General features: G+C 38.0%; 1 protein-coding gene and 1 pseudogene across 1 annotated transcript; one reads left to right on the plus strand and one right to left on the minus strand.

Moving 5' to 3' along the window:
• The first annotated feature begins 8,316 nt into the window (after positions 1–8,316).
• LOC109146679 lies at positions 8,317–10,111 on the plus strand (annotated as a pseudogene).
• A 794-nt stretch (positions 10,112–10,905) lies between these two features.
• LOC109146819 (F-box/FBD/LRR-repeat protein At1g13570-like) lies at positions 10,906–12,635 on the minus strand. Its single transcript, XM_019294481.1, has 3 exons — positions 11,784–12,635; positions 11,511–11,678; positions 10,906–11,401 (listed from the first exon to the last, which is right to left on the minus strand). Exons 1-3 carry the CDS (start codon positions 12,540–12,542, stop codon positions 11,060–11,062), a joined length of 1,269 nt encoding a protein of 422 aa, XP_019150026.1. The 5' UTR covers positions 12,543–12,635; the 3' UTR covers positions 10,906–11,059.
• Positions 12,636–12,928: the final 293 nt, after the last annotated feature.

Here is a 12,928-nt window from a genome sequence, read left to right on the forward strand (position 1 = left end):
AGTAAAAACAGAAGAAGGGGATAAAGGGGGATAGAAGAAATTTAGGTTAAGAGGAAGAAGATGAATTCTATTGAATCCAAATTTAGGTCTCCAAAAGCATAACCCTAAAAATCCTTACAAACAAGCATAAAAAGATGAAATAAAATATCTGAAAACATCCAACAAACTTCCTCATTTCTCGCTGGTGCACCTGCTGCTTGTTGTACCCTCCTGAAGCTCAAAACGACGTCGTGTGAAGCTTCCATCTACGGTTATAACCTCCTTCGCTGAAACGTCGTCGTCTGAACCCTCAACTTAAACGACCTCCAACAGCAACTCCAACGGCGTCGTTTAAATGAGTGGAATCAACTCTTTCTGCTTGAAACGACGTAGCTTTGGTCCTTCGACTTCCATTCCCTTTGATTTTGCCCTTAGCTTCTGAACTCAGCTCTTTCCCCTCTAATGCAATCCCCATATCTCCCTTAATTATCCCATATCTCAAGTTAAGGGATGCAACATTGCCCTCCTCTTCATTGGATCCTTGACCCCAAGGATCAAAGTTTGGGAATTGTCTAATGATGTGATGATAATTCTCCCAAGTAGCAGCTTCTTTAGGTAAATTGGCCCACTGCACCAAGATTTCTACCTCAGCTGCATTGTTCCTCTTCACCATCATTTTTCCTATGGCAGCAATAGGCTGAGCCAAAATCATTCCCTCTACATCAGTGATGGGCAAGTCTGCCTGGGGTTCTATACCTTCTCCCACTCTTTTCTTTAGTAATGACACATGAAAAACTGGATGAATAGCAGCTTCTCCTGGTAGTCTCAGTTTATAAGCAACCTGTCCAATTTTTTCAATAACCTCAAATGGTCCATAAAATCTGGCTGTCAACTTGATATTGGACCTCACAGCTACTGAAGATTGTTTATAAGGTTGAATCTTCAAGTAAGCCCAATCACCCACTGCAAAACTCCTCTCAGTCCTGTGCTTATCAGCTTGCTCCTTCATCCTGGTTTGGGCTTTAGTTAGGTTTTCTTTAAGGATAGCTATCACTACAGCTCTTTCTTTGAACCAATCCTGATCTCCTCCCTCTGTAAGCACCTTGAAGGTTAAATAAGGAGGTGTGTACCCATAAAGAGCCTGGAATGGTGAGCATTGCAAGGATGTGTGAAAATTAGTATTGTACCAATACTCAGCTAGATGTAGCCACTTCATCCAAGTCTTAGGTATATGGAAAACCATGCATCTTAAATAAGTTTCCACACATCTATTCACCCTCTCAGTTTGTCCATCTGACTGAGGGTGATATGAAGAGGACATGCTCAATTTCACCTGCATTTGTTTGAACAATTCCTTCCAAAACTTGCTAACAAAAATCTTATCCCTATCACTGACAATGTCTTGAGGTAATCCATGCAACTTATAGATGTTTTTCATAAATGAATCAGCCACTGTTTCTGCTGTAAAAGGATGAGATAAGGGCAGAAAATGACCATACTTAGTAAATCTGTCTACCACAACCATTATGACATCTTTGCCTTGTGATTTTGGTAATCCTTCAATAAAATCCATGGATATTCCTTGCCATGCCTGTTCTGGGATAGGTAAGGGTTGTAACAAACCAGGATATGCCACATTTTCTTCCTTACACCTCTGACACACATCAAAACTTCTCACTGTTTGGATTACTTCCCCCTTCATTCCTTTCCAATAAAACAATTGTTTAAGCTTGTGGTAAGTGACTTGCTGACCAGAGTGACCTCCCATAGGAGAATTATGCATTTGATCTAACAGTTTGTTTCTCAAATCTCCAGTGCTTCCTATATAAAGCCTTCCTTTGTTTTTGATTAATCCCTCATCAATAGTAAAATCTGATTCTGTCATAGGATTAACTAGTTGTTCAGTAAGTATCTTGGAAGCCAAATCATCACCCTCATAACTCTTGAGAACATCTTCCTTCCATAATGGTTTAGCAACATAAATAGCCCTTAATTCAGCCTGATTTTCACTTCCCTTCCTTGATAATGCTTCTGCCACACAATTCTCTCTACCCTTCTTGTATTGAATCTCATAACTCAAACCCAACAGCTTAGTAAGCCCTTTTTGCTGCATTGCTGTGGTGATCTTTTGTTCCAAAAGAAACTTGAGGCTTTGATGATCAGTTTTAATAATGAAGTGCCTTCCACAAAGATAGGATCTCCATTTGTCTATTGCATTGATGATGGACATATACTCCTTCTCATAGATGGATAATCCCAAATGTTTTGGACCAAATCCTTTACTGTAATAGGCTATAGGTTTACCTTCTTGCATGAGAACTGCCCCCATTCCTTTGTAGCAAGCATCTGATTCCACCACAAAATCCTTGTTAGAATCTGGAAGAGTTAGAACTGGACCTGTGCACAATGCCTCCTTCAATTGCTCAAAAGCCATTTCTGATTCCCTACTCCACTGATAAGCATTCTTTTTCAACATGTCTGTGAGTGGTCTGCTTATAGCTCCATAAGATTTAATAAATCTTCTATAGTATCCAGTCAATCCCAGAAACCCCCTTAACTCTTTGATGTTGGTTGGTTTTGGCCATGCCTTGACTGCAATTAGCTTTTCTGGATCAGTTTGTAATCCCTTCCCAGAGATTATATGCCCTAAATATTCCACTTCTTGTCTTGCAAAAGTACATTTACTGAGCTTGGCCATTAACTGATTAGTCCTCATGATCTCCAATACTTCTCTCAAATGTTTCCAATGGCTTGCAAGGGAAGGACTGTACACCAAAATGTCATCAAAAAACACAAGAACCACCTTCCTTATTAGAGGCTTGAACACACGGTTCATAAGAGCCTGGAAGGTAGCTGGGGCATTAGTCAAGCCAAAAGGCATTACATTAAATTCATAGAAACCTTGATGGGTTCTGAATGCTGTCTTATGTTCCTCACCATGTTTCATTCTCACTTGATGATATCTTGACCTCAAATCCAGCTTAGAAAACGCTCTAGCATTTGCCAATTCAGAAAAGAAGTCTTCTATAAGGGGTATGGGAAACTTATTTTTAATGGTTATGGCATTCAAGGCTCTATAATCTACACAAAATCTCCAAGAATTGTCCTTCTTTGGGACCAATAAAACAGGAGAGGCAAAGGGTGAAGTACTGCATGATATTACCTTAGCTCTGAGCATCTCATCAACCATTTTTTCAATTGTGTTTTTCTGCAGGAAGGAGTATCTATAAGGCTTAGAGTTCACAGGATTTGCCCCTAGTACTAAGGGAATTTCATGATCAAATGGCCTTCTGGGTGGTAGTGTCTTGGGATCTTCAAACAACTCTTTAAATTCCCTTAGCAAGGCATCTAACTCAGGGTGATGCCCCTCAGCCAGTAAACTTCCATTGATCCCTTGCAGTTTCCCTTGCAACATATATCCCTTAATCCCATATTTTTCCCACCTTCTAACCTCTTTCTTTGAAGCTGGTTGTAGTACAATATTCTTGGTTAATCCCTTAAGCCATACTCTCTTCCCTTCCTTGTGAAATGAAATTCCAGGTGGTCTAGTGTGTAACTGTATGGGTGCATAACTATCAATCCAATCCATTCCCAGCACTATGTCACATCCACCCAACTTAAGGACTCTCAAATCCTTTTTAAAACTCTCCTTCTGCACTTGCCATTCCAAGCTATTACAAACAGAATCACATTCCAGTTTGTTTCTCCATTTGCCACAGTAACATGGAGAATATCAGCCTTATTAGCAACCTTCCCAATCTGTTCAAGAAGCCTAGGGTCCACAAAGCTGTGGGTACTTCCATAATCCACCATTATAGTCACTGCTTGTTTCCCAATCAAGCCTAACAACTTGATAGTATTAATCCCCTCTCCTCCAATAACTGCATTTAAAGTCACCTCTACTTCATCTTCTTCTGTTAATTTTTTAGGCTCATTTTCTTCTTCCACAACCCCACTAAATTCCTCTTCAGTGTCCTGGAATTCAGTCCCCTCTATAATGTTAAAGGTGGGGCTTCTACATTTGTGTCCTGGACTCCAAGCCTCAAAACATCTGAAACATCTTTTCTGTTCTCTTAATTGCTCTCTGAACTTACTAATCTCAGGTGTTCTAGCATTAGACTGGAAGGTATTGGAGGCTGAAGTTTTGGGTGAATTCTGGTTAACTGAGTTTCTAATAGACTCCTTAGGTCTGGAGTTATAGGTTTGTGTTGGGAATTGATTTCTCTGGCTACCTTGGGAAGTTTTTTGGTTAGGGTAGGAACTTGTTCTTTGAGGTTCACTCCCTTTTAATCCACTCTCAAACTGCCTTGCTAACCACATAGCTTCTTCCAAATTTGCAGGTCTAGAAGTTATCACAAAACATCTTAACTGTTGCTTAAGCCTCACCACAAAACTGTATAGAAAGAATTGTTTAGATAATGTAGGGTAGTGCTGCAGCAAAAGCCCTTTATATTCTTCATATTTATCAGCAAAATCCACTACATTTCCCCATTGTTTAAAGCTTGAAAACTCTTCCATCACATCCCCTTGACTATCACAGAATCTTTTACAAACAGCTATGGCAAACAAATTCCACTGAAAACCTTCTCTAAGTCCATTCAAATAAGCCTCATACCACAGAGCCACTTTGCCAGTTAAATTAACACATAGGACATGCATAATTTCTTCCCTGGGTATTCTAGCTAGCATAAAAAACCACTCACATCTTATCACCCAAAGCCGAGGGTTATCATAATCAAACAATGGAAATTCACATTTATACCTCATCATTTGCTCCCCTCCAAGGTTGTTCTGCCTTGGCCTAGCATCAAAGTGAACTTTCCTTGGTCCCCAAGGCCTTTCTACTGCCATAGGGTTCCTAGGTTGGGCCATGAAGTTCTCTCCTAACCCCTCCTCTTCTTTAGAAACCTCCTCCATCTCAGGTGGCACCTCCATAGTAGGTTCCTTTCCCTGCCTCCTCCCCGGTTTAGCACTGCCTTCTCCAAGACTAAACTGAGTGTGGTGAGCTTGCCCCTAAACTGAGGATAGCTCCATAGAGGGTGGTGGTGGTCTATTGAGCCTTAGCAGCTCAATAATGTCATCCTTCCAAGTCTGCATATTACTCTCCAATCGCTGTATATGAGCCTTCAGATCTTGGGTATTATCTTCCATTGCTTGTCGAGTTTCTGTCAAGCTACTGCCCTGTTCCATAACCATGGTTTCCAGTCTACTGATCCTTTCCTCCATGGCTGTTGAAGATGCAGTAACCATGGTGGGCTCTGATACCAAATGTAGTGACCTCAAACTCCTGAGCTAATGAAACAGTAAAAACAGAAGAAGGGGATAAAGGGGGATAGAAGAAATTTAGGTTAAGAGGAAGAAGATGAATTCTATTGAATCCAAATTTAGGTCTCCAAAAGCACAACCCTAAAAATCCTTACAAACAAGCATAAATAGATGAAATAAAATATCTGAAAACATCCAACAAACTTCCTCATTTCTCGCTGGTGCACCTGCTGCTTGTTGTACCCTCCTGAAGCTCAAAACGACGTCGTGTGAAGCTTCCATCTACGATTATAACCTCCTTCGCTGAAACGTCGTCGTCTGAACCCTCAACTTAAACGACCTCCAACAGCAACTCCAACGGCGTCGTTTAAATAAGTGGAATCAACTCTTTTTGCTTGAAACGACGTAGCTTTGGTCCTTCGACTTCCATTCCCTTTGATTTTTCCCTTAGCTTCTGAACTCAGCTCTTTCCCCTCCAATGCAATCCCCATATCTCCCTTAATTATCCCATATCTCAAGTTAAGGGATGCAACATTGCCCTCCTCTTCATTGGATCCTTGACCCCAAGGATCAAAGTTTGGGAATTGTCTAATGATGTGATGATAATTCTCCCAAGTAGCAGCTTCTTTAGGTAAATTAGCCCACTGCACCAAGATTTCTACCTCAGCTGCATTGTTCCTCTTCACCATCCTTTTTCCTATGGCAGCAATAGGCTGAGCCAAAATCATTCCCTCTGCATCAGTGATGGGCAAGTCTGCCTGGGGTTCTATACCTTATCCCACTCTTTTCTTTAGTAATGACACATGAAAAACTGGATGAATAGCAGCTTCTCCTGGTAGTCTCAGTTTATAAGCAACCTGTCCAATTTTTTCAATAACCTCAAATGGTCCATAAAATCTGGCTGTCAACTTGATATTGGACTTCACAGCTACTGAAGATTGTTTATAAGGTTGAATCTTCAAGTAAGCCCAATCACCCGTTTTCGACGTTCTTTCTCCCTGTAAATCCTCTTTAATATCATCAAGCATCCTTTCCCCATCATCTTAGTTCATTGCATTCGCCGGAAACGGGAGAGGAAGGGATGAACTCGCCTGGGAAGAAGAAAAGAGACGTGAAATGATCAAAATACTCATTATTTTAACAATTAAAATTTTTCAGCGGAATTTGACCGGTAATTTGACCAGAGTGACCAAAATTGACCGAAATTGCATAGTTAAGGTACTAAATTGACACTTTTAAAAGTCGGGGAGTAAAATTAACAAGACCCCTTATAGTCATATGACCAAAATTGAAATTTCCTCTATTTTTTTGCATCTAGATTTTACCTTATATATTTACATATTTATTTATTTATATTATCTGTGATCTCCGGATCCTCCGAGTATGCTGGTTTTGGTACTTATAGTCCTAAATTTTAAAATTGATCATTTGTGGTTTTTCATCCGAGTTTCAAAATGTTACCAACTGTGGTGCTTTGAGTTTCAAAATGTTACCAACGATGGTCCAGCCATTAATTTGCTCAGTTTGCACCATGTAAATGAAGGGAAAAATGTCATCCATGTTATTCTTCCATTTTTAAGTGAAAATCTAGGCTTTGTACTAGCAAATGCATCTTCTTTCTTTCCAGTTCTTCTCTAAAGTTTCAAAAGGTTACTAATTGTGGTTTTGTATAAAGTTGTCAACTAGACATTAATTATGATTTTGATTCTCATTCCTACTTCCTAGTGTGTAAATCCATGAATCAAACACACCCTAAATACATAAATTTACTAACGGAAGTATATACATTTACTATTGTTGTGTCATTTGTAAAGTTGTTTTGAAAATTGTTAAACTTTATTATCCTACAATGGACAAATGAGTTTGAACCATGCTTGGGTAGTTCTAAATGAAATAATAAGAAACAACAGCATATGTAAAATCTTGTACAATTAACATTAGCAAAAAGAAGAACATTCTTGGGAGTCTATACAAGGTGCATCCTTTACATCCAAACTGAACCTATGAAGCTTCATCATACTAAATACAGACAAGATTAAAAGCATATGTAATCAAATAATTCGAGCACGGAGTCGTCATCTTCCGTGCATACAATTTGTGCTTTTAAAGATGTACGAGAAAAACATAACAATTCCTTTAGGCAATTGACATATTCGGAGGTATCTATAACAGTAATAACATATTCCATAATAACAAGTCTATGTAGTATAGAAGATTTTGAGAGATGCTTGTGTTAAATGTCTTCAAATCTTACTTAATAATGTAATTGTTTAGATCCTCCAAAAATCTTGTACCCCGTTATTATATCACAAAAACATAGCTACAACACAACTATGAGGAAATTAACAAAGACTTGAAAAGAAAACAATCATATATGATTGCCAAATATATAGCCCATAGGTTTCGTGTATTACACCATCTGATGCCGCAATATTCAACTTGCATAGGTTGGGGGAGTTTTGAAGCAACTGCAAAACAAAGGCAAGTTCCTCTCTACACGAAACACTTAACTCATACAGCTTAATGACTTGCCGATTACGGAACCCCTATACTCTGATGTTTGGTTTGGGCCTTTGCCAATTACTGTAACCGAAGGGAACTGAAATGTTATTCATCTTTTTGGGTTTAAATGATGATTGCTCATCAATTTTCATCTTGGTTTAAACCTGTGCAATCATTATTCTGTGCAATGGACAGTCCACGCAGCTTTGTGGATCGGGCCACAGTTCAAAATGATATCGTCTCTCATTTAAGAAGATATGACTCCATTAAGTTAAATACGTGGGTCGCAATTTATTTTTTTTTTTAAATTTTCACGCGACCTAATTTTTCCTCTCCATTGCTTCTTCCTTTTAACTCCAATGCTGCAACATACATTTTTATAACTCATAAAGTACATTATTCTAACTCATAAATGCATCATCTAACCCCAGGAGGTTCATTATTCACACATAACGGCTGAATAAACGTCGTTATTACTAACATAATTTTTTAGTTGTAAAAACGACGTCGTTTTGGACTGTAGTCTACACAGCTATGTGGATTGTGTAATTTGCCAAACCTGTAAGCGGAATGGACTCCAGGTCTAAAGCCAATTGAGTCCAAGAAATTGAGGCCCAAAAGTTAATTAGATTATGAGAATAATTAAAATTCATAAGCAAGATTTCTGGACCTCGATTAGGGGTGTACACAATTTAGTGGGAAAAAAAAAACGACTAACCGATGAAACTTAAAATTTTTAATTAGTCATTTTTTAATTGAAATATTTTGATTCGATTAATGGAATTTTTAAAAATTTTAGTTAATGGTTAATTAGATTTGAAAGTAAAATTAACTATACAGTTAGACTAGTTTAAATCATACTGTTATAAACTTATAATTCATAAATCATATTGTTAGACTAGTCTTCTTTTCTTTCTTTTTTTTTTAAAAAAAAAAATTAATTATTTATATATACTAAATAATGACTCTTTTATTGTGTGAAAGTATAAGTTGAATTTTTTTTTATTTATAAATGACTCATATTGATATTTATTTATTTATTTCAAATAAATCAACCAGCATATAAAATCATTACTTTAAATAAATTTGCTACAAATGCATAAAATCATTTCTATAAATACATAGATTTACTAATATAAATAAGGAAAAATCAACGATTTGGTCCCTCAATTGTTAGCAAAATATCAATGTAGTCCCTTAATCGCTAAATCATCGATTTAGTCCCTGGAAATAACTGTTTTTAGTTGATTTGCCCCCTCCGACTGTTTCCCGTTGAGAATCCGGCGAATGCTCCGATTTGGCATGGGTAAGTTTGTCATTTCACATTTTGGTCCTATTTTTTTGCCCTATTTAATTGGTTTAGTCTTCTTCTTCTTCAACGATACAAGAGATTGAACAGAGAGCAGGTTTGAAGAGATTGAACAGAGAGCAGATTTGAAGAGATTGAACAGAGAGCAGATTTGAAGAAGAGAGAGTTCTAGAGCCCCCGTTTCAGCCCCGGCCGCCGTGGAGACCGCGTTTTCCGACGAGGATAAAGAGAGAGTTCTGGAAGAGAATTTGCTACTGAATCCAAATGATGTTGGAGTGTTATGGAGTTTGATGGAGATGAAGATCTAGAGCCGGAAAATTGCAGAAGCTATTGGCATTATCGATCGATTGATGGAGATTGACCCGAGCGATACGGAGTGGCCGTTGCTGAAGTCCCATTTGTATGCTTACAGTGGAGAGGTGGAAACGGCGAAAAATGGATTCAATGAGATTCTGGCAAAGGACCCTTTTAGGGTTGAGGCTTATCACAGACTGGTAATGGCTGCATCCGAGTCCAAATCGACCCAGGATTTGAAGGAAATCGAGAAAAGAATCGAGGAGGGGATGAAGCTGTGTAAGAAGCAAGGCAAGGAGGCAGAATTTAGGGATTTCAAGCTTTTGGAGGCGCAAATTCGGGTGATTGAAGGAAAGCATGATGAGGCTTTGAAGGTTTATCAGGAATTGGTGAAGGAGGAGCCCAGGGACTTTAGACCATACATATGCCAAGGGATCATATACACATTATTGAGGAAAAACAATGAAGTTGAGAAGAACTTCGAGAAGTTCCGGAGATTGGTGCCCAAGGGCCATCCTTATGCAACATACTTTGATGAAACTATGATTGCAACAAAGGTTTTTGCACAGAAAATGGAGAACGAAATAGCAATGTCCAAGAAATGAAAAGCTTCGGTTTAATTCAGAGCCCCAAATTGGCCTGTTTGAGCTGTTCCTATTGTGGGATGCGGTATGCTGCAGTTTCTCTGTTGAGTTATTGACAAGCATATACTTTACATATATTGTTTTGCATATGTGATAGTACTACTCTCTATGGTTTCATATTGTAGAGTACTACTCTCTCTGTTCAATCTCTTCAAACCTGCTCTCTGTTCAATCTCTTGTATCGTTGAAGAAGAAGAAGACTAAACCAATTAAATAGGGCAAAAAGAATAGGACCAAAATGTGAAATGACAAACTTACCCATGCCAATTCGGAGTATTCACCGGATTCTCAACGGGAAACGGTCGGAGGGGGAAAATCAACTAAAAACAGTTATTTCCAGGGACTAAATCGATGATTTAGCGATTAAGGGACTACATTGATATTTTGCTAACAATTGAGGGACCAAATCGTTGATTTTCCCTATAAATAAACAAATCCAATTCACTATCGTTAGTGTCGTTTTTAAAGTTGTTTTGGAATATATTAAAGAGTAAATACCCAAAATGGTCCATCGACTATAGCTAAATTCACAAATTGGTCCTCGACTATTGATTTCAACCAATTAAGTCCTTAACTTTTCAATTTTGACCCAATTAAGTCCTCCGTCTATTTGACCGTTTGTTGACCGTTATCTCTGAGGATATATATGTAATTTTGGAGACGAAGCGGGTAAAGCGGCGGCCATGCACCTTCATTTTGGGTATTTACTCTATATTAAACAAGTTTGGTTATTAGGACTACTTTTAGGACTCTATGTAGTCATAATACTAGTCCTAATATTGGTATCCTACACACTACAAATGAGTTTGAAACATGCTTGGAGTAGTTCTGAATGAAGTCATAAGAAAGACCTGCATAGGTAAAATCTAGTATAATTAACATAAGTAAAAAAAAGATCAGAAGAACATCATATTCTTGGAATCTAGTGCTTATAGATTCAAAATACTTTAATTACAACATAATACTTGGGTACAAGGTTTCAACTTCCACCACAACCATTGATTACATTTCTAGGTTGCATCCAAACTTAACCCATGGAGCCTCATCATACTAAATTCCTACAAGGTTAAAACCACATATAATCAAATAGTTCGAACACTGAGTCGTCAATTTCACCGCAAACAAGTTGTGCTTCCGGAGATGCGCGAGGAAAACACAACAATTCCTTTCGCCAGCTATTGACATCTTCGGAGGTATCTTCTATATCAGTATCAACATATTCCATAATAGCAACTCTCTCTAGTGTAGGAGATTTCGAGAGCAGCATTTTCACAAAAAGCATTTCAAGTGTAACTCCACTAAACCCGACAATTATGATTGTGTTAAGAATCTTCAGATCTTGCTTAATAATGCAGCTGTATTGTTCCTCCAAAAGTCGTGTGCCCATTGTTAAATCACAAGAACATAGCTATAACACAACCATAACCATGAGGAAATTAATAAGTAAAGAAAACAACTGCAAAATATATAGTCCCTAGGTTTCAAGTGCAAAAGTCCCTAGGTTTCAAGTGTCTTACACAATCCAATGCCATAATCTTCAACTGGCATAAGTTGGGGGAATTTTGAAGCAACTGCAAAACAAAGGCAAACTGCGCTGCACATGAAACACTTAAATCATACAACTCAATCACTTGCAAATTTATTGCTGTAGGGAATGTCACTGTCGCTATTTCTGCATCTTTACACTTAAAAAAGAAAAAAGATTATATGAGCATTGAAAGAAATGTTTCAATCCTAATAATCAATCCATTTGCATAAAGAGAATGCAAAAGACAAGTAGAGATTCTCACCAGCAAGAAACGGGCACCCAAGATAAGGGTCTTAATTGTTTTCAAACAACGCGTGAACCATCTAGATTCATCAAGCTTCATCCAAAACAGAGAGCCAATAACAATATATCTTTCAAGTTTTGTACTACTGATCTCAAAATTAGTAATCCCTTTACAACCACAGAAAACCAGCTCCTCAAGATTAGGAACACTGTAGACAATTTCCTTAACATTATCACTAAATTCAACATTCTCCAAAAATAATGAAGTTACACTGGGAAATATACAACTAGGGACAGGCAAATCGAAAATGAAACCACCCAGAGACAGTTGCTTGATTGTCCGGCACAAGAATATACAAGATGGAAGCTTATGGTTACGCGAAATATACAAGTTAAGTTCCTGTACGCCATTTCTCAAAAGAAAACGACACCACCGATCTAAATCACACTGCTGGGGCTGAGGATCCGATGTGCGGTGAACTTGTAGAGTAAATTTTTTAATGGGTCCAGCACGAAGCATGAGAATATCATTTATTGTGTTAATCAGAGCCATACCTTTCTCACCTTCGTACTTTGAGAGGCATTCCAAGAAGTCCTTATCAAACACAAGACGCCCATGCCGCAACCAAACCTCATTCCAGTGAGTAGAGAGCAAAGCAGTTCTGGCTGCGTCTCGAGTAGGCAAACACTCCAAAATCATTTCTTTCACTTCCACTGGCAGTTCACTTATTACGTCCCTTCCTGCATCCTCTTCGGATTTTCTTCGACGACTCGCCATTAAACTGGAAACTGAAGTTAAAATCGCTCAATTTGCATTCCAATTTAGCCCACAAGGTTTTGGAAACAACAGAAATTTGGTTTAATTTGGGAAATAATAGATTATGGAAAAAGTGTTAGAAACCCTTGCCTTCTCTACTGTCTACTCTGCCTAGATATTTTGCGTTTGGAAGAACAGAATACTGCGAGGCTTTATTCTTTTTTTGGCAATTTATATCATGTACTCATACTTGTAACGTATATAATTTTATAATACAAAATACAAAAATCACATCACAAACATATTGCATTATGGACCCTGAATTGAAATGATGAGATACATAATTCATACTCGTAAAGTACAAAATTTCATAACACAAGATACAAAAAATCATAACACAAGACACA

The sequence above is a fragment of the Ipomoea nil genome, unplaced genomic scaffold (assembly GCF_001879475.1).
Source record: "Ipomoea nil cultivar Tokyo-kokei standard unplaced genomic scaffold, Asagao_1.1 scaffold1936, whole genome shotgun sequence".
NCBI classification, from domain to species: Eukaryota; Viridiplantae; Streptophyta; class Magnoliopsida; order Solanales; family Convolvulaceae; genus Ipomoea; species Ipomoea nil.